This window comes from Macaca mulatta, chromosome 9 (genome assembly GCF_049350105.2).
Source record: "Macaca mulatta isolate MMU2019108-1 chromosome 9, T2T-MMU8v2.0, whole genome shotgun sequence".
In the NCBI taxonomy this organism is placed as follows: Eukaryota; Metazoa; Chordata; class Mammalia; order Primates; family Cercopithecidae; genus Macaca; species Macaca mulatta.
In genome coordinates, this window is record NC_133414.1 from 103,776,284 (window position 1) to 103,803,403 (window position 27,120).

General features: G+C 39.4%; 1 protein-coding gene and 1 long non-coding RNA gene across 5 annotated transcripts in view; one reads left to right on the forward strand and one right to left on the reverse strand.

Moving 5' to 3' along the window:
- Positions 1-463: 463 nt before the first annotated feature.
- Positions 464-27,120, forward strand: part of TNKS2 (tankyrase 2) — a 66,700-nt gene continuing 40,043 nt past the window's right edge. For 3 of the 4 annotated variants that reach the window (XM_077945011.1, XM_077945008.1, XM_077945009.1), the window contains exons 1-8: positions 464-973; positions 12,900-13,124; positions 17,011-17,106; positions 19,144-19,180; positions 19,356-19,431; positions 19,817-19,911; positions 22,470-22,536; positions 26,927-27,113. In XM_077945011.1, coding sequence (XP_077801137.1) covers positions 775-973; positions 12,900-13,124; positions 17,011-17,106; positions 19,144-19,180; positions 19,356-19,431; positions 19,817-19,911; positions 22,470-22,536; positions 26,927-27,113 — 982 coding nt within the window. In that variant the 5' untranslated portion in view covers positions 464-774. 4 annotated transcript variants of the gene reach the window in all.
- Positions 6,005-9,623, reverse strand: LOC144331190 (uncharacterized). Its single transcript, XR_013398151.1, has 2 exons — positions 8,541-9,623; positions 6,005-7,685 (listed from the first exon to the last, which is right to left on the reverse strand). It is a non-coding gene; the product is annotated as an uncharacterized LOC144331190 (long non-coding RNA).

Genomic DNA, 27,120 nt, shown 5'->3' on the forward strand with positions numbered 1-27,120 from the left:
AACGGCAACTACCTCACTTTTGATAAGTGGTTTACAAGAAACAGCAACAACAAAGCAGTTGCGGAGGAAAGAAAAGAAACACAGTTAAAAAAAAAAAAAAAAGGAAAAGAAATCTCCCAGGAGAAAGGGATGTGGAAGCTGAAACTACGGACAATTTCCACACTAAGACTTCCAAAAGCATATGCAAGATCGGAGCAAAACTTTCAAGTGCTCTTTTTCAGTGTAATGCTAGCGACGAAGTTCAGCTTGGAAAGCCCAGGGCTTAAAAAAAACAACAAAAAAGACAATATGTAGAATCGTTTGGCTTCAGCAAAACCCACCGCAAAGATGGCGGTGGGACTAAGCCCCTTCTCCCGACGCCGAAGCCTCTCGCCTCACATTTCCCACAAACCCTTCTCGGCGCCCCGCTCGCCGAAACCTGCCCGGCCGGTGCCCGGACACTGCGCACGCGCAGAACAACGTCACGTGCGCTCCCAGGGCTTGGCGGAGCTGGCAGGAGGGGCCTTGCCAGCTTCCGCCGCCGCGTCGCTTCAGGTCTCGGACGGCGGATTCGCGCTGCCTCCGCCGCCGCGGGGCAGCCGGGGGGCAGGGAGCCAAGCGAGGGGTGCGCGTTGGCGCGGCCATGGGACTGAGCCGGATCCGGTGACAGCAGGGAGCCGAGCGGCCCGGGCCCTGAGCGCGTCTCCTCCGGGGGGCCTCGCCCTCCTGCTCGCGGGGTCGGGGCTCCTGCTGCCGTTGCTGGCGCTGCTGCTGGCTGTGGCGGCGGCCAGGATCATGTCGGGTCGCCGCTGCGCCGGCGGGGGAGCGGCCTCCGCGAGCGCGGCGGCCGAGGCCATGGAGCCGGCCGCCCGAGAGCTATTTGAGGCGTGCCGCAACGGGGACGTGGAGCGAGTCAAGAGGCTGGTGACGCCTGAGAAGGTGAACAGCCGCGACACGGCGGGCAGGAAATCCACCCCGCTGCACTTCGCCGCAGGTAACCGGGGCCAGCGTTCCCTCGCCTCGCTCCAGACCCCCCCACCTGCGCACCCGGGGCCCACAGGCCTGAAACCAGTGCTCCTCCGCCCCCCGACCTTTCTCCAGGGCTCAGGTCCTGGTGATCTCGCTCTCTTCCAGTGGGGACTGAGGAGATTAGGGGTGGGGTGAGCGTGCCACACTCACTGGAAGTTTTTGTTGTGTTTTTTTGCCGGGGGTGGGGGGTGGTTTGGGGTTTTGGCTTTGTTTTGTTTTACAGTATCAACAATACCTGTACCAACTTCCGGTCTTGTTACCCTAGAAGGCCTCTACACACAAGAAAGAGTAGGGGAAGTAGTTGATAGACCTTATGATTTAAAAGGTCAGTTATCTCCAAAATTTTTCGTTCTTGCGAGTTCCATTTGGGTTAAGGTCTTGAAGGACTTTGCAAAATACAAGGAAGTAATTTCGGAGGAGTAACTTAATAGGACCTTCACACATTAGCATTAGTTAGTTTATCAGGATAGCCAATCATTACCAAGTTTCTGGAGTGACTAGAACTGGAAATAGGCAAGTTTGGGAGAACTGAAATCTGACTTAGGCTGGGTGCGGGAAGCCTTAGACGCACACACACACAAACACACACACACACAAGTTGGGGTGGAAAGTAGTAGTGTAAGAGGAAAGCTGGTGCAAGTACTTTAGCTTGAATCTAGAATTTAAGTTGGGACTAACCTTGCTTCATTCTGAAATTTAGATCGTTTGAATTACATTAATATATAGTAGATTCACTTCATGATATAAGCATGTTAAATTTAGTCGAAGAATTTAGAAGAGCCTTAGATGGGATATTCAGCTTATTTCCATAAAACATACATGCTTTTCACTTGTAGGAAAGATTATGACTTTTTCTAACTTCAGGTGAGTCATACGTGATTGAAAATGGGAGTACCTCTTCTTACCTCTGACAATCCTGGTTTTTTGTTTTGTGTATTTCATGAATGTTTAAAACAATTTTTTAAAAAATCAGGGAATACTTTTAAAGTACTCCTGTTCTTTTGGAGCTAGGTTGATGAAGAGAAAAGGAGCAGTGAGAAAGATTTCCTGTTTCACAGATACTACTTTTACACTTTCTACGAATTGGAGATTTGTTCGCTTAAACCTGTTCCGGGTTTTAAATGTAAATACTACCAGGAGGTATGCTTTTTTGACCAATTGCACCTTTGTTGGATTTTCACTGGGGAGTCTTTTAAAAAGAAGAAAGTTTGGAGAATCTAGGTGGGAGAATTAAAAACAGTTTGTGGGCAATGGAAAGAGAAGGAAGAATACGTAAGTCAAATCACACCTAGTTAGCCTTTTTGCCTGAAATTTTGGTGGTAAGTGCTGCCATTCTTGAGCTAATTTAGATTGTCCTGTTTGACCATGTAGTCAACATTTAAACAACTGGTTTGGCAAACTGTCACGATCAACTGATACATAAGCCAAAGGGTAGGGTTACTTAGATTCTGTTCGGTTGATCTGTGGGATAAAAATAACCAAGAAAGATCTTAGTTGCTACCTTTTAAGAATTTGGTGTATTAGTGAGTTCATATCTGAAAATAGTAATATTTAGAGATGTAAGGTTATGGTGTTAGATCCTCACTGACCTTGTTCCTTCTCTACCTTCCCGCCTTCAGTTCTGTCCCAACATTTCAAAGCATTTTTTTTACATAGGTTTCATTTTGTTTGTTTAAGTTTGGAAAACTTAATATTTTGGAAACCAACCCACCACTCGCAACTTACCCAAATTATCAAGTATAGGTTATAAAATTAAGAGGTCTCGAGGTATGAAAAGGGAGTAATAAAAATTATGAGGTGGGGGTTCTTCATTCAACCAGAGCTTTTAAAGTCCTGCACTTCAATCATATAAGAAACTTTTTAAAAAACTGGCTTTGTAAATTTAATCTGAATTTTAGGTTCATCAGAGAAAAGCTCTTTAAGTGCATCTACTTTTTCACTTAATGTATGGAGAATACACTTTATAATCTGTTGTAGGTAGTGAGTTATCAGTCATGTTAATGTGCCTGCAAGCGTACTGTTGGAAGTGCAACACAGGTGGTGGTATTATGTAACTGCCTGACCAAGCAGTTTCTTGTGTTTGTACATCAGTCATAGAGTTAGCTGTTGGAGGTGATGGGGGACATAATTATTTTAAAATTTTTTATAGCCAGTTAAAGTTTGGAGATTTTATTAGAGGAGGCATGTTTTTTGTCTTTTTGTTTTGTTTCCCAAGTAGTATTAGCACTGAGAGGTGCGTGCAGACCACAGAAAATGAAAATCAGTTTAGAAAACATTTGGTTTAATTTCATCCCCAAAAGTTAGTTCAATTAAAAGAATAATCAGTTGCCAGCACCAAGACAGTTAAATTCTATTAATGAGGAAGACAGTCAGCATAAACAGGAATTTTCCTTCTACTAGGTGATTTTTTATTATTGCACTAGATTGCATACTTTTCTTCTAGATAAATATTATTTAAGAAGTAATTCCTTAGGAGAAAAATGACTCTGAAAATTGTTTCCTTTTCAGTCCGCCTGCCACTGCCCCCGACCATACACAGATATACACAAGATAGGAATAATTTTTTTTTTTTTTTTTTTTTGAGACAGAGTCTAGCTCTGTCTCCTAAGCTGGGGTGCAATGGCACGATCTCAGCTCACTGCAACCTCCATCTCCCAGGTTCAAGCAATTCTCCTGTCTCAGCCTCCTGAGTAGCTGGGATTACAGGTATGTACCACCACGCCCGGCTAATTTTTGTATTTTTTGTAGAGACAGGGTTTCACCATGTTGGTCAGGCTGGTCTCAAACTCTTGATCTCGTGATCCGCCTGCCTCGGCCTCCCAAAGTACTGGGATCACAGGCGAGAGCCGCCGTGCCTGGCCAGGAATGATTTTTTCCAACACATAACAGAACTTGTAGAGGCAAGTTGGTGGTAGGGTGGCCGTTGCTCTAATTTTACTAAAAGCAAAAGTATCTGAAATTCTTAACAGTTAATGCCCTAGAAAACAACAGATTTCAGTAAAGAAGACTCTGCTTCTCTGAGCTTATTTCTAAAAAGTAAAGAAGAGGTGACACGAACTTGGGGAGAAAGTCATCTTGATGTCATCATAGAAATGAAAGAAATATGTGGCATTCCTTACAATCTTAGAACTCTTGGAGTAGAGGTAGAAGTTTGCATTGTAGAGTCCTAGCTAAACAAAGTAACACTTGTTTTATATTTATAATATGTTACAATTAGTATGAGTATGCTACTGAGCCATATACATTGGACTGGTTAGACTGGACTTGGATTATTATATTCAATTGTGTGAATCAAATATAAGATGGGATTTTTTTTTATTCAGAGGAGGAAAGTGGAATCAGAGCATCTGGAATTTATTGCACAGCATAGATAGGAAAATTAGTGCTGCTTATTCTAGAGATGAAAGAAGACTATACCATGTTACCGTCTTCACATATGTGGAAGAATCACAAAGAGTGAGTGGATATTACTTGTGTGGCTTTGGGAGTCAAAACTAAGGCCAGTAGGTGGAAGGTTACAAGTGGTCAGACAACCTTTAACAATATTCAGCCATGGAACTGGCTGGAAGTATCCAAGCAGTGGCTGGACTGGCATTCTTCAGAGATGTTGTAGAGAGGATTTCAGCCTAGTTCAGCCAACAAGTTATAATCTCATTGGTACAAGAAGGCTTTGACTGCTCAGCTACCAAAGATATACTAGCTTTTGTGATTGCCATTCATATCTTTCCCCAAAATGATAACTATTGGAGACCTCCAGTAACCTGTCAGTAACATTTCCTTCTTTGGCTGTAGGCCAATATCATAGTTGTAAGAGATGCACAAAATTTATCCAACACTCTTCACCTGAAACTACAATTATAGATTGTTGTTTTAAGGATTGGTTTTTGCTATGGGAGATGTTTAATCATACATCAGCAGGAAACCCTAGTATCAAATAAAGATCAATCTATTTAGGAATTCATCATCTTTCTTCACTTGTCAAATCTCCCAATGTATTATCAAGATTTTGAGCCATACCTTTGCCCTCAGCTCTTGCTGGATTTAGAGGTAGACAGTCGACTTCAGTAACGAGTTTGGAGTACTCCTTTCAGTATTCCCCCATTCAGATGGTCAAAATTTCATCACTGTAGAGGCCATGGCATTCTTTTCCAAGTTTCTACTAATCTGGCCAGACAGTATATCTATCCCAAGTTGAGATGGGCAAAGTCCTCTCACTTGTATTCTTCATTCTTAAGAAATATATGTGGGAAATACTTTTCTGGATCTTAGCAAACTGAAGTTAATAGTAAATGAGGCCCAGGCACGGTGCCACAGGCTATAATCCCAGCACTCTGGGAGGCAAAGGCAGGAGTATCACCTGAGCTCAAGAGTTCAAGACCAGCCTGGGCAACATGGTAAAACCTCATCTCTACAAAAAAATTGAAAAATGAGCTGGGCATGGTGGCACAGGCCTGACACTTTGGGAGGCAAAGACAGGAGTATCACTTGAGCTTAAGAGTTCAAGAGCAACCTGGGCAACATGGCGAAACTTCATCTCTACAAAAAAAAATAGAAAACTTAGCCAGGCATGGTGGTGCAGGCCTGTAGTACTAGCTACTTGGGAGGCTAAGGTTGGAGGATTACTTGAGCCAAGGCTGCAGTGAGCTGAAATTGCACCATTGCGCTCTAGGCTGGGCAACAGAGGGAAACCTTGTAACACAGAATAGTAAATGAGAGGTTTAAAATGACATTCCTCAGATAAAATCTGTCACTGAGAGTCCTGACTGACTGTTGCTTGAAAGCTGAAGGCTGTTTGATTATACCTTCCAGTCTCCCAGACCACAGGAGCTTTGTTTTGTGGCATTTGTTGACATTTTTCCAGAACTTTGCCTTTGGACAAAACCCTGTGTGATAGCCTACCTTTAGATATTGCAAGACATCACCATCTCATATGGGACCAATGGTATTATCAGTGATTAATCCCACCTTTGGACTATAAAAGACAGGAGAGGAATAGCACTTAGTTAAACTTCCTAAGAGTCTAAGTTGGTTTCTCTGTAGGGACTTGACTGCCTCACAGCTTTTGGGAAGCCATTCAGATGAAAGCATGTTTCCAGTATAGCAGCAAAATATGATACTATTAACAATAGTCATGGTTGGCAACCAGTACCTGGAGCTGCTGAAACTGATGGCATCTAGATAAGTAATAAATTTGACAAGAGGCTACTTTCTCTGTTTTCACAAATCATTAACACCATATTCTTTGTGAGGGTCCTTTCCTATTCCAGCAGAGTATTAGACATGCATTAAACAAATGTTTGTCAAGTCCTACTATATGTCAGACACTGACCTTGTCCCTGAGTAAACTGAAATAAATAAGACACAATACCTGCCATTAACTGACACGTGGTTAATGTGGTCAACAAATACACTTTACAGATAGGCCTGCTTTGCTTCACTGTAAGCACTGTGTAGTAGATTCATACTCTGTGTATGGTTTCATCAGGATTTTCACAAGTAGAACAGTGTTTGAAGTTGAGTGCTGTTCCATAATTACAAAATAAACTACAGTATGTCCTGAGCAGCCATGACTACCAACTTTATTTAGGCTTCTGGTTCCTCATAAAGAGATCCTTAGAATATGGAGATTGATATTGACTCTGAGGATATGCCTATTTAATTTCTACCTGGCCAGTGAGAATGTGATCAGAATATACCCTGCAAAGCATTTTTTCTTTCAGAAATCGATGCTTAACAGAAGTACTTTGAACTATTCTTGAGACCATAACAATAGGGATTTTATCAAGGATTACTCCTCAGTTTGGGAGGTACGATTTTTTTGGGGGTCGGGGGTGAGACACAGAGTTTCACTCTTGTCGCCCAGGCTGGAGTGCAGTGGTGCGATCTTGGCTCACTTCAACCTCCACCTCCCAGGTTCAAGCAATTCTCCTGCCTCCTGCTTCAGCTGCCCGAGTAGCTGGGATTACAGGCATGTACCGCCATGCCTGGCTAATTTTTATATTTTTAGTAAAAACGGGGTTTCACCATGTTGACCACGGTGGTCTCGAACTCCTGACCTCAGGTGATCCACCCACATCTGCCTCCCAAAGTGCTGGGATTACAGGTGTGAGTCTCAGCGCCCAGCCAGGAAGTATCTTAAATCTAAAGATTTCGCTAGACTCCAAACAGCTTTTTTTTTTTTTTTTTTTTTTACATAGCTACCTATTGACTGCTTCCAAATAATTTAAGTGCCCAAGATGTGGCTTCAAACTTTCAAAATCTCAGACTCTTCATCTACTGTCTCAGCGTAGCAGATTACGTTCACTCACATATTGTAGTTCTTACCTTATGAGTGTAAAATCATACTGACCTCTACTATCAGTCACCAGACTGGTTTCAGACATCTTAATGACTAGGAAATCATGTTGATACAAACATTGACACAAGTAATCTGTGTCTTGGAATGTTGGTAACTATGTGGGTATAATCACTTTACCCATTCTACCCATATCGATTGCCTCAGCTAAAACTTAGTTTCAGTAATGTCTTTGTCTTTAACTCTGATTTCACACAACCCTCTTCTCTTTCCAGTCTTATTTTGACAGAAAGCTACTACTTGACCTTCTTTTAGATCACCAATCCTTTGGGACAGATATCTTCCCACTTGACACTGTCTCTTATAACAGCTAGATGTTTTACTCCAGCTATTTCTGTGCACACCTAACTCTCCTTTCTGGGGGAGTTAGGCTGTGAGTCACCATTTTGATTACTTCAGATATGCTTATTACTGCTGAAGAATAGTAATCCTTATTCTAAAATGCTTGCGTACGTCAAATAACTTTATAGAGTTAGCTTTACAACTTTTTCTTTATTTTGATTCTTTTTCTCTTACTTTCCAAATTAAGAAGCCTTTTTCTAAAAGCATTTCCTGCAGGTGGGTGCTAAGTGGTTGGGATAGCAGAACCATAGATTAGGGCAACTGTGGATAGCCTACTTGGGGAGGACAGTGTGATCAGCAATGCCCAGGAAGTGATCAGGAAGGAAGGCTGAAGTCAGGGCTAATGACAGCAAGAGCTGACCTTCACCTCTTTGAAATTTTACTACTTGGCTTCTGCAGTGCCATTCTTTCTTAGTTTTACTTCTCAGTCTCTTTTTCATATACCGTGATACCGTGATACATTGATTCAGCAAATATCAACAAATTGCTCTGTACCGTGTACTCTGAAGGATGCTGGGGAAGTAGTGATGAATTAAGATGCACATGGCTCTTGTCCTTCATGGAACTAAGAGTCTAGAAAATGCTGGGCGCGGTGGCTCGTGCCTGTAATCCCAGCACTTTGGGAGGCCGAGGTGGGTGGATCACAAGGTCAGGAGATCGAGAGCATCCTGGCTAACACGGTGAAACCCTGTCTCTAGTGAAAATACAAAAAAAATTAGCTGGGCATGGTGGCGGGTGCCTGTAGCCCCAGCTGCTCCGAGGGCTGAGGCAGGAGAATGGCTGGTGAGAACCTAGGAGGTGGAGCTTGCAGTGAGCCGCGATGGCACCACTGCACTCCAGCCTGGGGGACAGAGTGAGACTCCGTCTCAAAAAAAAAAAAAAAAAGTCTAGAAAATAAGTAAAGAGTAATCACAAATTTTAATAAGTGCCAAGAAATACTGCTATGAACAGCAAAGACAAAAATCCCTGCTGGTATGGAGCTTGCATTCTAGTGAAGGAGGTGGGAGATAGACCAACTAAATGGTGTGAAGATAGGAAAAAATGTGGATGGGCAGAAGGGACTATTTTAGATAGGATGATCGGGGATAGCCTTCTTAAGGTGGTGACATTTAAACAAACCAGGTAGTGAGTAGAAGTAGGATGCTTTGTGCAAGGGAAGAGCATTCCAAGCAGAAGGGCAGCATGTACCAAGTCAATGGCATACTTGACAAACTGAAAGAAAGCTATATTATAGTTGGGAAAGGGAAGAATGGTGTGAAGTGAAATTAGAGAAAGTGAGGGCCAGTTCATGAGGGAGCTTTTAAGGCCATAGTCGAGTGTTTGAATTTTATTCTAAGAGCATCAGTGGGAAACCAAGGAATTATTTTAAACACGGCTGTGATATGATTATTTTTAAAAGGTCACTAGAGACAGAAGTGGAAATGAGAGACCTGTTTAGGGGAGACTATTGCAGGAACTTACGCTGGAGGTGATAGTGTTTGGAGTAAGGTAATATCAGTGGAAATAGAAGTTGGAAACATGTTGAGTTTGAGATACCTTTAAAATATCTGGAAGGAAATATGTTAAGTAAACATTCTGGAATTTGGGTGAAAAGTCTAGACTGGAGATTTAAATTTGAGGGTTGTGCATCTAGGTGGTATTTAAAGCCGTGGGATCAGATAAGATTATCTAAAAAGAGGTTAGAGAACTGAGTCTTGAGGAATCCCAGCATTTAGAAATTGGGTAGAGGAAGCAATAAGCCTTCAGTGAGATATGACATGTCTAAAACTTGGACTCCTCATCTTCTGCCACAAATCTATTTTCATCTGCAGCCTTGCCCCCATTTCAGTTGATGGCAACTTCACTCTTCCATTACACAGGCCAAAAACCTTGGCAGTAGTGTGTGTAGTAGTAAGATTGGAAACAACCTAACTATGTATGAGAATGGAACTAGTTACATTTTGACTCTCCCAGTTAAAAAAATATATGCAATACTGATAGAAGTTGATTTCTGGGATATTATTAATAGCAGATGTTTTTTTAAGAAAGAAAGATGTAAACACTGTCTTTAAAGATATGTATTAGCAGATGTTTGCTTGCATGTATGTAAAATAACTTCAAGGTATGTGAAAAAAAAAAAAAGTGATAACCAGAAGGAAGGAAACTGGGAAGCTGGGAATAGGGGTGGGAGGAAGGCTTCACCAGCCATGTGACTATTACCTATCGTGTTCACATGAACCATGTGGATATACTATCCTAACCAAATCAGTCTTAATCTTAGCCCTTATCATCTGTCACCTAGACTATGGCACATAGCATTCTAAAACCTTAAGGACATATCTACCGCCTATCTCTGCATTTGATTCATTTATTCACACAATTGCCAAGGTGATCTTTCTTAAAAAAAAAAACAGTCACTGCCCTAAACACATCATTCTGTGACTAATGATGTGTTGTAGCAGTATTTTTCCAACTGTTTCCAAGAGGTGCTCAGAGATGCAGGAATATTTTCTTTTGGATCTTTGTGAGGGGAAGAAGGAGGATTCAACCAGAATAGTTTTTATTTTATTCAGTTAATTTGCAATTCTATGAATGCCAACTATGTACTAGGCATTGGGTATTTAGCAGTAAACGTAACCTGTACCTATTATAATCTTAAATAAGATCTAATTGAAATCTGTCTGGGCCCGGTGCAATGGCTCATGCCTGTAATCCCCGCACTTTGGGAGGCTGAGGCTGGTGGATTACTTGAGGTCAGAAGTTTGAGACCAGCCTGGCCAACATGGCAATACCCCATGTCTACTAAAAATACAAAAAAGAATTAGCCAGACATGATGGTGCGCACCTGTAGTCCCAGCTACTAGGGAAACTAAGGCAAGAGAATCGCTTAAGCCCGGGAAGCAGAGGTTGCAGTGAGCCGAGATCACGCCATTGCACTCCAGCCTGGGTGACAGAGCAAGACTCTGTCTCAAAAAACAAAACAAAACCTGCTATCTGAAAACAGTTTGAAAAACACTAATTTATGGGACAAAGGCCAGGTGCTACCTTAGCCTGACATCTCCTTTTTGTTGTCGTTCTGTTTTTTGGTTTTTGGTTTTTTTTTTTTGAAACGGAGTCTCACTCTGTCTCCCGGGTTGGAGTGCAGTGGCCCAATCTCGGCGTACTGCAAGGTCCATCTCCCGGGTTCACGCCATTCTCCTGCCTCAGGCTCCCGAGTAGCTGGGACTACAGGCGCTTGCCACAACACCCGGCTAATTTTTTTTTTTTTTTCGTAGTAGAGACGGAGTTTCACCATGTTAGCCAGGATGGTTTCGATCTCCTGACCTCATGATCCACCCTCCTCGGCCTCCCAAAGTGCTGGGATTCGCCCGGCCAGCCTGACATTCTCCTGATCTAGCATCTGCCCACTTTGGCATTCTGCATCCTGGCTGTTATGGAGCATTTGTTCGTTCTTTTTTTTCTTTTCTTTTCTTTTCTTTTCTTTTCTTTTCTTTTCTTTCTTCTTCTTCTTTTTTTTTTCTGAGATGGAGTCTCACTCTGTTACCCAGGCTGGAGGGCGGTGGCGTGATCTTGGCTCACTACAACCTACACCTGCCAAGTTCAAGCAATTCTCATTCCTCAGCTTCCCGTGTAGCTGGGATTACAGGCACGTGCCACCACACCTGGCTAATTTTTTGTATTTTTAGTAGAGACTGAGTTTCACCATGCTGGCCAGGCTGGTCTTGAACTCCTGACCTCGTCATCTGCCTACCTGGGCCTCCCAAAGTGCTGGGATTACTGGCGTGAGCCACTGTGCCCAGCCCAAGCATTTATTCTTTCATACCTCCATGTCTGTGTACATTTTGTTTCTTTCTTGCTCATCTCCTTTCCCTCACCTCTCCCTCCTCTTCTCATTTTCCTAATGATCCCTTATTTTTCTGGAAGCTTTCAGCTTAGGTGTCATCACTGGAATCGCCTTAGGCAAGTCTTTTCCATTCTCTGCTTTCCCCTAGTTTAGGAGTTCCCTTCTTTAAGCTCTAGTAGCACTTTATGTATACGTAGCAATTATATTGTATTGAAATTTAAAATCTTCATATCTTAAATTATGAGCTCTTTGAGAGGGGGAAGAATCAAAGATACAAAGATACTCATCTTTGTGACCGCAGAGCCCAGCAATGTTAAAACAAAAATAGTTAATCTTTTCAACTATCTTTAGCTCTTCCATCAGGTCCAGGCCAACCCCAGGCATCAACCTTAGAAATGTTGTACCATTACTTTCTTATCTGTTCTCATTGCTGGTCATCTTGGAAGAACTGCGGTCAGACTTGGTGGCTTTAAGAATAGAATGGAGAAATTTCAGAAGAGTGAGCAGTTCCTTTCTCTCTACCCAAACACATTATAGACCCCTCTCCATCTGCTTTAACATATGCCTGAAAGCCTTGTCATTTTACAACTAGGTGTAAAAAGATTTTAAGTACTAATATATAGGAATGATAAGAGATTGAAACTCATTGATACTAGATCTGTAAATCAGTATAAATAAATTATCAGACTTTTTTTGTTTGATTTGATTTGGGGGCAGTTGAGCAGAACTGTGGAATGTTGGTACCTAAAGGAGGCCTCCTACATGGAAAGAAGTTATATATGTGTTATGCAAGTGACAAAGTAGGGACTCCTTTGAAGACACTGGATTTTATACTTTTGCCTGGGGTTATCTCTCTGTGTCTCACTACATAGACAAATACTAGCTGTAAGTGGATCTTTTTTTGTTGCTTCTCGTAGTCCCCCCAGTTTAGCAGAAACGTTCTGTGAGATAGATATGGGAAAGGAATTCTGTCACTGTATCATAAGGTTGTGATTTACGTATTTAAGTTTTATACTTTGAACATCTGAAAATGTATACATACTAAATACACAGAACTCTATTGTAGAGTGAAAAACGTTTGAACTTTGAGCTTTCAGTCACTTATTTTGTGTTCTTTCTTTGAGGTTAGTAGTAGTAGTACCACCCAAGGCACTACTTAGGTACCACTACTACTTAGTGGAGAGTCACTCTGGCTTTATCATTAAGGTTAGTTACTGATATATTTCTGATCACCTTTCCATTAATTAGTTCTTGAATTGTTGAGTCTCTTATTATTTTTCAACCTGAAACATTTTAGCATGGATGGTACTTATTCTAATGTGATATCTTTTCCTTGTTGAACTTACGTGTGGACAATTTGTTTTCATCTAGGTTTTGGGCGGAAAGACGTAGTTGAATATTTGCTTCAGAATGGTGCAAATGTCCAAGCACGTGATGATGGGGGCCTTATTCCTCTTCATAATGCATGCTCTTTTGGTCATGCTGAAGTAGTCAATCTCCTTTTGCGACATGGTGCAGACCCCAATGCTCGAGATAATTGGAATTATACTCCTCTCCATGAAGCTGCAATTAAAGGAAAGATTGATGTTTGTATTGGTAAGGCTGTTAACTTTTCTGACTCTTCCTAATGTTGTAACTATTCTGAATCTGAACTGAATTAATCTGTTCATATCATCAAATTCTGTCAAGCTGAATTTATATATTTAAGAACATCCCATGATTTAATCTAACTACTATTTACTGAGTGTCTTTTTGTGTGTAGTACTGAGCCTAAATTTCTTTGGAGAATGGAATACAAAGTGCCTATTCTCTGGAAACTTGCATTCTCTTGGGAGATTAAATACACAAAGAGCCAGATAAAGGTATGGTGGAAGGGAACAGAGAGTGTTAAGAGGATAATGAGCACAGTGACTTGGCAGGATCAAGTCAAGGCCCTACTTTTTGGAGTCTTTCCAGTGGAGAAAGGGTTAAAAAGGTAGGTGGGGATTTCTTTATAAAAAGCTTTAAATACCAGGTTAAGGAGCTTGCTATTAGTATGTGTAAGCAGTGTGGAATATTGAAGATTTTTTGAGGAAGGGAACACTGTGATAAGAGTACATAGTATGCAGTCATGCTCCACGTAACTCCATTTCGAAATGGATGACATACATAAGGGTGGTCCCATAAGATTATAATGGAGCTAAAAAATTCCTGTCACCTACTAACTTCGTAGCAGTCCTAACTTCATAGCACAAGGCATTACTCAGGTTTTTGTGGTGATGCTGGGTTAACAAACCTAGTGCACTGCCAGTCATATAAAGGTATAGCATATGAAATTATGTACACTACATAATACTTGATAATAACCAACTTTGTTACTGGTTTATATATTTACTATACTTTTTATTGTGATTTAATTTTATTGAGTATACTCAGCAATTAAAAAAAAAAAGTTAACTGTAAAACAGCCTCAGGCAGGTGTTCCAGAAGAAGGCATTACTATATGGCAACTCTGTGTGTGGTGTTTTGCCCCTAAAGACCTTCCAGTGGGACAAGATGTGGAGGTGGAAGACAGTAATATTGATGATCCTAAGCCTGTGTAGGCCTAGCTAATATGTGTGTCTATATCTTAGTTTTTAACAGAAAAGTTGTAAAAAATTTTTTTTGAATAGAGAAAAGCTTATAAAATAAAACATAAAGAAAATACTTTTGTATAGCTGTACATAATGTTTGTTTTAAGTTGTTATTACAAAAGTCAAAAAGTTTTTATAACTTTAAAAGTTTATAATGTAAAAAGGTTACAGTAAGCTAATTATTGAAGAAATATATTTTTAAAATAAATTTACATAGCTAAGTGTACAGTGTTTATGCAGAGTCTACAGTGATGTACTATAATATCCTAGACCTTCACATTCACTCATCACTTACCCACTGACTGACTCAGAACAACTTCCAGCCCTGCAAGCTCCATTCATGGTAAATGTCCTATACAGATATACCATTTCTTATCTTTTATACTGTATTTAGACATATTTAGTTACAGATATACTTGCCATTGTATTATAGTTGCCTGCAGTGTTCAGTATAGTAACATGCTGTTCAGGTTTGTAGCCTAGGAGGAATAGGCTATATACCATGTAGCCTAGGTGTTTGGTAGACTGTACCATCTAGGTTTGTGTAAACATTCTCTGGTGTTGGCACAATGATGGACTCACCTAACAAGGCATTTCTCAAAATATATCCCTGTCATTAAGTGACACATGACTGTATTTTATAAAGAGTAATCTGGTAGGGGACTGGGTAGGATGGATGGCATCAAGGATACCAGTTAGGAAACTGTAAAGTAACCCAGGTGAGAAATGATAGCTACTGAATTATAGGGTTATAGGAGAGTAGAAATGGCAGGATAAGTAAGAAAAGTATATAGTATGTGAGAAGGCTTTTTGAGAATTTTTATTAACCTGGTATTTACTTTTGTGAGACAAACAAATTCAAGGATTTTGGACTCATTGCCACCTTAACTCCATTATTTCCTGATGTAAAATAGGGACAGTTGAAATCCTTAACAGATATAGAAAGTGAGTTCAGTGCACTAGAAAAAGTCCAGGTGCTCTATGCTAGACTTAAATTGGACCTCATCGTCCCCAGCATCCCAAATCACTGTTTATGTCAACCTCACCAGCTTAAATTAGGTCATTTATAAAGATGTGAAATGGATTTCCTGGTTACCTCTGTCCAATTCTCCTTTTCTGTATGTTATCTTAAATTGTTCCTGCCCTACATTCAAATACATCATTTTTACCACATAACCCATCTCTGGTACCTCAGAGTCTTAGACATATAATTAATTAGTTTTAATAACGTAGAGTTTTCCAAAGGTAGTTATAATCTGCACTATCCAATATGGTAGCTAAGAGCTTGAAATGTCTGAATTGAGATGTACTCTAAGGGAAAAAGCATACCACATTTCAGAGACTTAGTACAAAAAAAAAGTAAAATATCTACTTTTATATTGATTATAATATAAATGTAAATATTGAATTTTTGGATGTATTAGGTGAAGTGTGTTCAAATTAATTTGAACTGTTTCTTTTTTTAATGTAGTTACTGGAAAATGTTAAATTTTTTATGTGGCTCATGTTTTATTTCTGTTGAACAGCCCTGGTATATATAGGAGTAGAGCAGAATGGAAATTCACCCTATCAAAGAACAAGAACTGAGCTTCCTTTCTGCACATATTTGCCTGTCTTCCTCCAGCTCCTTATTTAGAGAGTATACTGGAATATCTTCATAATAATACAAATAATAATATAGTACAGAACAAAACACAATACTTCTCTTTTTTTTTCAGACGGAGTCTTGCTCTGTCACCCAGGCTAGAGTGCAGTGGTGTTATCTCCGCTCACTGCAAGCTCCACCTCCCGGGTTCACACCATTCTCCTGTCTCAGCCTCACTACAGGTGCCCGCCACCATGCCCAGCTAATTTTTTGTATTTTTAGTAGAGACAGAGTTTCACCATGTTAGCCAGGATGGTCTCTGTCTCTTGACCTCTTGATCCTCCCGCCTTGGCCTCCCAAAGTGCTGGGATCACAGGCGTGAGCCACCGCACCCAGCCAAGACTTCTCTTTTTATGTGCCTTGAATTATAATGTAGTAGTTTTGATTTGGGGTAGGTTAACCCTACTAAGGGTATTTGGATTTTAACTTAAAATTCAGTGTAGTTAACCTCAAAAAACTAACTGGTCAGCTAGCAACCCTTATTTATATATCCCTCAGTTAAGATTTTTCCAAAGAAAAATTGTCCTTATAAGGAGTAATTTGCACCTTGGTTTCAATGCACCTACTCCACTCTTTAGACTGTTTACCTTATACCTTACAAGTGCATTGTATTATGGTTTCAATAGTGGACAAATACAAGCAGCCTCCTGTTGATTATTCAGCCTTCCTGAAGAATAGAAAGATAATGACTGACGACCTTACAGAATTTGTTGAAAGCATAAGGAAGCCATTCAGTTTTTTGTTTGTGTTTTTTAAAAAAGAATTTACCTGTGTGGTTTTTTTTTTTTTTTCTTAAAAATTCTACAGATCTCTGTTCCCAGGCTATCTATAGCTTTAGACATTTTATTTCTGTCATGGTGAACAGTCTTTCTAGCATAAGCAGTGTTCTTTTGGAATAAGAAAAAAGCTTTCAAGCACACTTGCCTTTTTTTCCCCCTTATACACTCTTATCTATCCTTAGTCACTTGTCACCAGCTGTATAAATAGCAAAGGAAAATCTACATTGAACTGAGGGGGAACTTATTTAATGTGTCTTTAATGCATTAAATAATAGAATATGTATTATTTTTATATTTAAAATGTAACATTCCCATTCTGACAAGATACGAAAGGTCTTTAAACAACTTTGAGACTTTGCTGGACCAGAATTCTTGAGAAAATGATTTACTAAAATCAAGTTGTTAAAATTACCATTGAACTTCAAAATAGTGTTGCTATTTTGCAGTGCTCTTACAGCATGGAGCTGAGCCAACCATCCGAAATACAGATGGAAGGACAGCATTGGATTTAGCAGATCCATCTGCCAAAGCAGTGCTTACTGGTAAGTCTGTATACTCTGGTTATTCCAGGAAGCCTGTAAAGAACAAGCTTGCCAGGTAGGAAATTTGCCTCCTGTGATTAATGACCTCAGCTAGATTTTTAAAATAGTGTCAGTTCAGTAGCTTTCCTTTTCTACATGTAGATAGCTGACATTTGATTCTCCTCTAAGAAAAATAAAGCTTTCTTTTTCTTTTCTAATTGATGTTTACATATGTCATTGTTACCTTATTGGGAGTGAGGGTAATAGATAATTGTATGTTGCTGTAGTATATTCAGGATATTTCTTAAATACCCCTGAGTTTTTCAGATAACTTATGCCTGCCCCTTTATATACAGGTTGAGTATTTCTAATCCAAACTTCAAAACACTTCTGGTTTTAAGCATTTCAGATAAGGGATATTCAAGCTGTACTGCTTTTTTTTTTTTTAATGTATTTTAATAATTTTTGATGGAATCCTTTCAAAAAGCACTAGCCATTCAAAAGAGGATTCTAGGCACACTCATTTCAGTACCATGAAGAATGCTAGTTGTACTCTGCTGTAACATATTTATGTCCTTGAAACCTATTGCTATGAGTAAGCTATAGTTTAGATTGACAAGCTTTCTTGAGTTGTATCCACTTCACATATTATCTCCCTTGTCAGTGTGCTTTCCTCTTAGCAACTCAGCCATATTATTTACCATATTCTTATCTACCTTGTGATAACTAGAATCATACCTAATCTAAAGTCAAGAGCCTAAGGGGCTTTGCTGTGAGCTTTGTGCCTGGATTTTGTGTTATTTCTTCTACCATTGCTGAGAAAATTTAGACTTCTTCTTGAAAAGACTTTTAGAAGTGTGCACTGTTATTGTGACTATCAATCAGTGTTCATTTTCTCCTTTAGTAGTCCATGTTATTCCATGCTTTTATTTTTGTTTTTTAAATCTTGGGCCTCAAAAGAAGTGTTGCCTTGGCAGTCAATACACAATTCACATTGTGGGCAGCAGTTTGGATGTCATTTAGCAAATCATTGTATTAATTTAAATTTTGTTGATTTTATAGTTTTGTTTGTATTCATTTGTAAAAGTAAAGGCTTTAATAAAGAAGAAATAGAGTTCATAGTTAATCCTTTTTTATATTTGTATATATTTAAAGTAGCATTAAATAAGCATGATATTAATGTTGAAAAATCTAGATTCATAAAGATGTTAATGATTATGTTATCATCAGTGATGCTATAGATTCTTTTGTAATTTCTATAATGTTGGTTTATTGAGTTTTGTTTGTTTTGTTTAGGGGTTTGTTTTTTGGGGGTGTGTGTGTGTGTGGGTGTGTGTATATCAAGGTCTCGCTCTGTCGCCCAGGCTGGAGTGCAGTGGCACAGTCACAGCTCACTGCAGCCTGAACCTATCCAGGCTCAGGTGATCCTCCAACCTCAGTCTCCCAAGTAGCTGGGACTGCAGGTGTGCATCACCACACCCAGCCAATTTTTGTATTTTTTGTAGAGAGAGGGTTTCACCGTGTTCCCAGGCTAGTCTCTAACTCTTGGGCTCAAGCGATCCACCCACCTCAGCCTCCCAAAGTGCTGGGATTACAGACATGAGCCAATACACCTGGCCTTTTTTAGGTTTGGAACAAAGTTGTAGATACATTTTGTTTCTCTGTTATGAAAATACTATACTCATTTTAGGAAATTTGAAGGGAAAAAGGAAAAGGTCACCAATAATCTATGACCCGAGATAAACTTTGTTAATATTTTGGTATATTTTCTTTTGGATTTTCCTTCTCCTGAGCATATTGTTTTTATATAGTTGAGGTTGCCTTTCATTATATAAAATAGAATCTTTTTTTTTTTAATCCCATAGCAAAGGTATTTCATGTTTGCTTTTCATGCAAATATTTTTAAACTACATAATATTCTGTTAATGAACTATTTTCCATTTATTGGAAATTTATTTCCAAATTTATCTACTTTATAATTCATTGGGCGTCTTTTTGCATAAAACTTGTTAATTTTTCTTTTTAATTTCTATACTTTTTTTTTTTTCTAATTCACAGGTGAATATAAGAAGGATGAACTCTTGGAAAGTGCCAGGTACATACTAATGTTTTAAATATTTGACAGGAATACTTCACCATTAACTTTTTTCTTTTTTTTTTTTTTTACAGTAAGCAAACTTTAAATAGAATTTTTTGTAATGGTTACAGTACTTATCTTGAGGAAGATCTGATGAAGAATGCAAATTGCTAATACTTTTTTTGTATTCTAGGAGTGGCAATGAAGAAAAAATGATGGCTCTACTCACACCATTAAATGTCAACTGCCACGCAAGTGATGGCAGAAAGGTACTTCCTTTTGCAACTGAGTTTGTGCTTATCTCCTGGTAACATAAAGATAAAGATGTGTTTATCTTACAATAAATTGAAATATATTTGAAGAGAGCACTGATGTTTTAAGTATTTCAGTATTTTCAGTATTTCAAATTCTTAAGCTTAGTAAAACCTTATTGATGATAAACAGTTATTTGCTTCCTATATGTAATAGTGAATTTATAAACTTGTATACTATGCCTTCAATATGTATGTTGGATTTTGTAAAACCAAATTGATAACTACTTAGACAATGAAGTCATAATTGGATTTTCTGGTTTTATATTTGGGTTTTTTCCCTCTTACACATTTTATTCAACCATTATTTGAATTTCATTAATATATTTGATTAATATTTCAGTCGACTCCATTGCATTTGGCAGCAGGATATAACAGAGTAAAGATTGTACAGTTGTTATTGCAACATGGAGCTGATGTCCATGCTAAAGATAAAGGGTAAGCATTTGAACAAAAACAAGGACTTTTTATGTGTTACCGTCATCTTAAAACAATCTTTTTAACCTTATAAAAATCATATTTTTTACTAAATAACATTAATATGTATCGAGCTTTTACAATGTACAGGTTCTCTGAGGGCACAGGAAATTATAAAACCTTAAGCCCACAGCTCATAGAAGGTGTACATTACACTTCAGAGGGCATGAAAAGATACCTAAGAATACTATGAGGTCTCTACCAAGTGTTTGGTCATTGAGAGAGAGAGAGCACTGCAGGAGTTCCCAAGAGGGAACTCTCAGTGATGGTTGACTGAAGTGGTTGGGAAATCCCTCAGAATGAGGTGTGACTTGACCTGGACTGTAAAGTCAAGTCTCAATTCAAGAAAGCAGTTTGCGGAACATTAGTCTGCAAGACAGTTAGGATAACTGGGGGCTGCTAAAGCAGACATTAAAGCACATTTTAAAAACAGTGACTAGACTAGCTTTGCTGGAGAAGATGATTCACACAAGAAACAAATGAAGGTTAGAATTAGAGAAATAGGTAAGAACCAGGTTTTGGAGGACTTGGTATTTAGCCTAAGTAATTCAGACTTCACTCTGTGATCTGAAACAAAGGAGATTATTATTCTAAAAGAAGTTTTAAGAGGTGCATTTGAAAGCAGTGTGTTGGCTAAATTGGGAGAGAGGACTAGAAGCAAAAGCAGCAATTAGGAAAGTGAGCATTCTAGAGGGTTAAGCATAATCAGGATTCATAATAATGGTGGCAGAATAAATGAAAATGAAGGAATAGATGCAAGAGTTATTTCTGTGTAAGAATGGATAAAGTTTGGGCTGGGCGCGGTGGCTCACGCCTGTAATCCCAGCACTTTGGGAGAGGTCAGGAGATCGAGACCATCCTGGCTAACATGGTGAAACCCCATCTTTACTAAAAATACAAAAAATTAGCCGGGCGTGGTGGCAGGTGCCTGTAGTCCCAGCTACTCAGGAGGCTCAGGCAGGAGAATGGCGCGAACCTGGGAGGCAGAGCTTGCAGTGAGCCGAGATCGCGCCACTGCACTCCAGCCTGGGTGGCAGAGCAAGACTCCATCTCAAAAAAAAAAAAAGAATGGATAAGATTTGTCGAATGGGTATGATGAGCGAGGAATAAAAGGAAAACTACACTTCAAGTTCTGAATGAGTTAGATCCAATGATACACATATGAAATACACAAGGCAAAATTGTTTGGGGGGAAACTGTTGAATTGACTTCTAGAAGTCTTAGTTTATTTTTTGTTTGCTTGTTGTGTTTTTTATTTTATTTTTATTTTATTTTATTTTATTTTATTTTTTTATTTTTTTTTTTTGAGACGGAGTCTCGCTCTGTCGCCTAGGCTGGAGTGCAGTGGTAAGATCTCGGCTCACTGCAACCTCTGCCTCCCGGGTTCAAGTGATTCTCCTGCCTCAGCCTCCTGAGTAGTTGGGATTACAGGCACCCACCACCACACCTAGCTAATTTTCATATTTTTAGTAGAGACGAGGTTTCACCATGTTGGCCAGGCTCGAACTCCTGACCTCAGGTAATCCACCTGGCTCGGCCTCCCGAAGTGCTCAGATTACAGATGTGAGCCACCACACCCGGCCTAGAACACTTAGTTTAATGGGATGATACAGGAACATAGTGGAAGCATCTAGTAGGTGGTTAGGAACAAAATTGGTGCTCAGGCAAGTGAAGAATCATATATTCAAAAATAGTAAGGAAAGCCATGAACCTTTCAAGAGAGGACTCGTAGAACTAAAGACTAAATCACAGGTGACCATCCCTTACCAGAGGCTGGCATGATGGTGGCTGTGGCAGCATATTAGTGAGTGATCCCAAAGGAGAAGGAAAAGCTTAAAGATAGAAGTCAAGATTTTAAAGTTTCACTGTATTTTCCCATAGAGAAAGTTCTTCCTCCACTCCCATCATGGAAGAATTGGGTTTCAGCTTATTAAGGATCTCAAAAAAGTTTTAAAAATGAGCTAGTATTTGAGCTAAGTCTGGAAAAGACATGTAGAAATGATCCAGAACAAAGGAGGGAGGGAAATCTATACCCAGGGAACAGTATGTGTAGAGACATACAGGGAACTATAAGTTTAGCATATCATTATTGAAGGGTAAGCCTAGAGAGGGAGCCAGATAATTGTGTGTGCCACGTTAATAAGTTGGAACCATCTCTTGAAAGCACAGTGTTAAGGTGTAACTACATCAGACTTACCTTTTAGAAAAATCTGCCTCAGCTTGGAGGATAAAGTGGAGTGGGGGCTGTTTCAGTAGTGCAAGGGAGAAATAACAGGCCCAAACTAAGGCAGTGGCAGTAGCAGTGAAGTATAAAGGAAGACAGATTTGAAAGAGACTTGGGAGTTCAAATTCTTAGGATTTAGGGTTCAAATGGATGTTACTAAATTTTGAACATTTTTATTAGAACATCACATAATCCACTTGCTATTTAAGTAATTAAATATATTTTAATTTATAAATTTCCGTAGGCCTAAGAAATATATACTAAAACAGGATTTTTTTTCCCCTTCTCATTGTAGTGATCTGGTACCATTGCACAATGCCTGTTCTTATGGTCATTATGAAGTAACTGAACTTTTGGTCAAGGTTAGTGCTCTTGTACTCTCTAATTACTTTCTGGAGTTATGTAGAGTAACTTGAAATACATTAGTGTATCTGGGTTTCTTTTTATTTTCTGTGTTCTTAGTGCTTAAAGAAGTAGAAGTATTTATAAGCATTATAAAATATAGGTGACTGATAGCTCAGCATTTGACTGCTTTGAGATTTTTGAGATACCATATGGTTTTTTTTTTTGGTTTTTTTTTTTTTTTTTTTTGAGACAAGGTCTCACTCTTGCCCAGGCTGGAGTGCAGTGGTGCGATCTTGGCTTTCTGCAACCTCCACCTCCAGGGTTCAAACGATTCTCCTGCCACAGCCTCCTGAGTAGATGGGATTTCAGACATGCGCCATCACGCCCAGCTAAATTTTGTTAGAGATGGGGTTTCACCATCTCTGGTGAAACCAGGCTGGTCTTGAACTCCTGACCTCAAGTGATTCACCTGCCTCGGCCTCCCAAAGTGCTGGGATTACAGCCATGGGCCACCATACCCAGCCTGGATACTATATGTTTTTAAATATAAAGTAGCAGTGTTATCTTGCTACACATCATCTTGTGACGCATCATCTGAAATCCCATCTACTCAGGAGGCTGTGGCAGGAGAATCGTTTGAACCCTGGAGATGGAGGTTACAGTGAGCCCAGATCGCACCACTGCACTCCAGCATGGGCAAGAGTGAGACCTTGTCTCAAAATAATAATAATAATAATAATAATGAATAGCAGATAAAGTGATTCCATAATTTATAGCTAAAGGTGAAGTTTCAAAACTCTAAGAAGCAGTTTTTAGTGAATCATATTTTGTTAAAACCACCAGATATAATAGCAAGATTTGCCAATTGTACTTTGAGTTGGAGCAGGCCCATTTGGTAAGGTTCACTTCTTCCAGTATGTTCAACAACTGTTTAACAAACAGGTTCCCAAGACTAGCAAGAAACTTTTTTTTTTTTTTTTTTTTTTTTGAGGCGGAGTCTTGCTTTGTCTCCCAGCCTGGAGCGCAGTGGCACAATCAGCTCGCTGCAACCTCTGCCTCCTGGGTTCAAGCGATTCTCCTGCCTCAGCCTCCCAAGTACCTGGGATTACAGGTATGTGCCACCATGCCTAGCTAATTTTCTATTTTTAGTAGATACAGAGTTTCACCATGTTGGCCAGGCTGCTCTTGAACTCCTGACCTCAGGTGATCTGCCCGCCTCAGCCTCCCAAAGTGCTGGGATTACAGACATAAGCCACCAAGCCCAGCCCGAAACTTCCTCTTTTGATCCCTTTTAGGTGAGAGTAGAAGATATATATTATCCTTGGGAGTGGATCCCAGGATGTTACCCATACCCTTTAACTTCTGTTACCCTGCACCCATTCTACCCCTTCAGTACTTTTCCCCACTCTCTGCAGCTGTTATGGGAAGAGAAAGAGGACACTTGTTTCCAATGCCTCTGTGGTTCCTTTTGGGCCTGCGTCTTATGAAATACATTTTCCCGTAGAGACAACTTTATAATAATAATTAGATACTCTGAGTAGCATATAAACCTTAGTAAACTTATAATGTGGCTGTAGTGTTATACATTTGTGAGAGTAATGCTTTTGCTTCTTATAAAATCTTGACTCCAGCAGAACATTAGAAAGTTGTTATGGATAAGAATGAAACATCAAACAGATTGCACTGGGACTTAAAGACAACTGAGTGGTATTTTCCTAAGACCTAGTGTTTTACTAAATAAGAATGAAAGGCTGACTAGAGGTCATACCTACAGAGGGGGTTAGCTAACGTGAGGGTGTAATAGTTACCAGGGTAGTAAAGTTAAGCAAAGTCAGGAGAAAACAAGTAGATAGGGATTGAGAATGCAGATTCTGAGCAGTGCTGAGTCAATTGGCAACACTTGCCTAAATAGTTTGGCTAGCAGAAGCTGGCATTTAACAGCAAACACCCAGTGACTGCTTTCCATGACCAGGGCATTTGCTAGCCATGGAAGGCACTAAGACATGATTCCCTGGGCAAAGCATTCAAATAATGAAGGTCTGGCACTAACAGGCACAAGACTAACAGGGAATTCTCTTAACATTCTTCCTCATAGTCTCTGAATACTAGGAAGCAAGCAGATAGATCTGGCTAGAGTGGAGGGAAAAATTATGTCAGATAGAGTCATAATTAATTAAACCACTGTGCAGTGTGTTGACTGATATTTCTTTGCTTGGAAGGCAATGTTGGAACCTCCAGTGGGGCCTGAAGCTTCTGTCTTTATCTTTGTTGTGATGCACACTTTTATGGTTGACTTGATAAAAAATTAAAAGGGATACTTACCCAGTTTGCAGATTAACATGAAGCTGGGAAGGATAACTAATATTCAAGTTGATAGAATCAAGGGTCAAAACCATCTCACCAGGCTCTAAGCTTTGGTTGAAGCCAGTAAGATTAAATATAATGGGGCTCAGCAAGGACACTTAAGTTCACGAAATAAGTCGCACAAGAACAAGATGGGAGAGGAGAAAATGCTTTGATGTTTACTTCTTAATTTAAACAATAATACAGAGTGTTTAAATGATCCATTAACTCAAAGTATAAATTGTAATATGACAACTTAGGCCGGGCGCGGTGGCTCAAGCCTGTAATCCCAGCACTTTGGGAGGCCGAGACGGGTGGATCACGAGGTCAGGAGATCGAGACTATCCTGGCTAACACGGTGAAACCCCGTCTCTACTAAAAAAAAAAAATACAAAAAACTAGCTGGGCGAGGTGGCGGGCGCCTGTAGTCCCAGCTACTCGGGAGGCTGAGGCAGGAGAATGGCGTGAACCCGGGAGGCGGAGCTTGCAGTGAGCTGAGATCCAGCCACTGCACTCCAGCCTGGGCGACAGAGCGAGTCTCCGTCTCAAAAAAAAAAAAAAAAAAAAAAAAAGATGAGTGTCCTTTATGATATCTTTTGCTCCAGAGGCAAACAGATGAAAGTTAAGAGTGCATATTTTAACTTAATGTAGAAGAAAACTTTCTAACAACATCAGTTCTCTAGTAACTATAAAAAGCCATGTTGGCTGCAAATTAGCTCCCCATTGTTGAAAATATTGAAAGTGTAAGAAGCTGGTTCACCTTAGTTGAATGCTGTAGTAGGAAATTTGTGTTTGATTGGTTAAACTAGTATGGCTTCAGTGTTCCATGCCAACTCCAGTACTTGGAAACGGCTAAAATTAAAAAGCCTAACAATAGAAAGTGTTAGCAAGGATATGTAGCAATTGGAACTCAAATGTTGCTGGTGGCTGTATAAAATGCTATAGCCACATTAGAAAACTCTTTTGACAGTTTCTAATAAAGTTAAACTTATATCTACCATGACAGTATATGTTCATAAAGAAATGTTTATGATAGCTGATTTGTAACACAGGTTGACTATCCATTGTCTGAAATGCTTGGGATTAGAAGTGTTTTAGATTTCAGATTTTTTTGGATTTTAGAATATTGCATATATACTATGTAATGAGATATCTTGAGGATGGAACCCAGGTCTACACATGAAATTCACTTATGTTTCATATGCACCTTATACACATAGCCTGAAGATAATTTTGTATAAATTTTTAATAATTTTGTGCATGAATTAAGTTTGTGTGTATGAGGTTAGGTGTGGAATTTTCCACTTGTGGCGTCACGTCGGTATTCAGAAGTTTTGGATTTTGGAGTATTTTGCATTTCAGGTTTTCAGATTAGAGATACTCAACCGGCCAACTAGAAACAGTCCAAATGTCCCTTAATAGGATGATAAATAAGCAAATTATGGTGTATCTATACTGTGAAATACTCCTCAACAATGAAAATGAACTACTTATGCAACAACATGAATGAATCTCAGAAACATATGTATGAAAGAATCTAGACAAAGAAGTACATACATTAGAAATTTATATTCTTCCATTTTTATGAAATTGAAGAACAGATATATCTAATATGTGGCCAGAATGGGAGCAGGAATTGTCTATAAAAGGAGCATGAGGAAACATTCTGGGGTAATGAAAGGGTCTTATATCTTGATTTGGGTGATGGTATCACAGATATATACATTTGTCAGAATTCATCAAAGTTGTGTGTTTCACTGTATGTCAGCTATCCCTCAAGAGGAGAATTCGTTCTTGGAAAAGATGCAGGTTAAATCTAAAGCTTCATTCTTAACTGTTCTTAAAAGTAGAAAAGTTAAGTAGACCCTCGTGGGTAGGCCTAGCAATCAGCTACTGTTTTTTCCTTTGGGAAAAATGTATACTCATTCTGAAATAATTGGCTTAAAAAGTGAACTTTGGGAACATAACCTGTTTTAGCTGTATGATGTTAAATTACACAGTACTAATAATTCTGAGTTCTTTAGAAAATTGAACGTTAAATATATGATGCTTTTTGCTCTCCAGCATGGTGCATGTGTAAATGCAATGGACTTGTGGCAGTTCACTCCTCTTCATGAGGCAGCTTCTAAGAACAGGGTTGAAGTATGTTCTCTTCTCTTAAGTTATGGTGCAGACCCAACACTGCTCAATTGTCACAATAAAAGTGCTATAGACCTGGCTCCCACACCACAGTTAAAAGAAAGATTAGCATGTGAGTA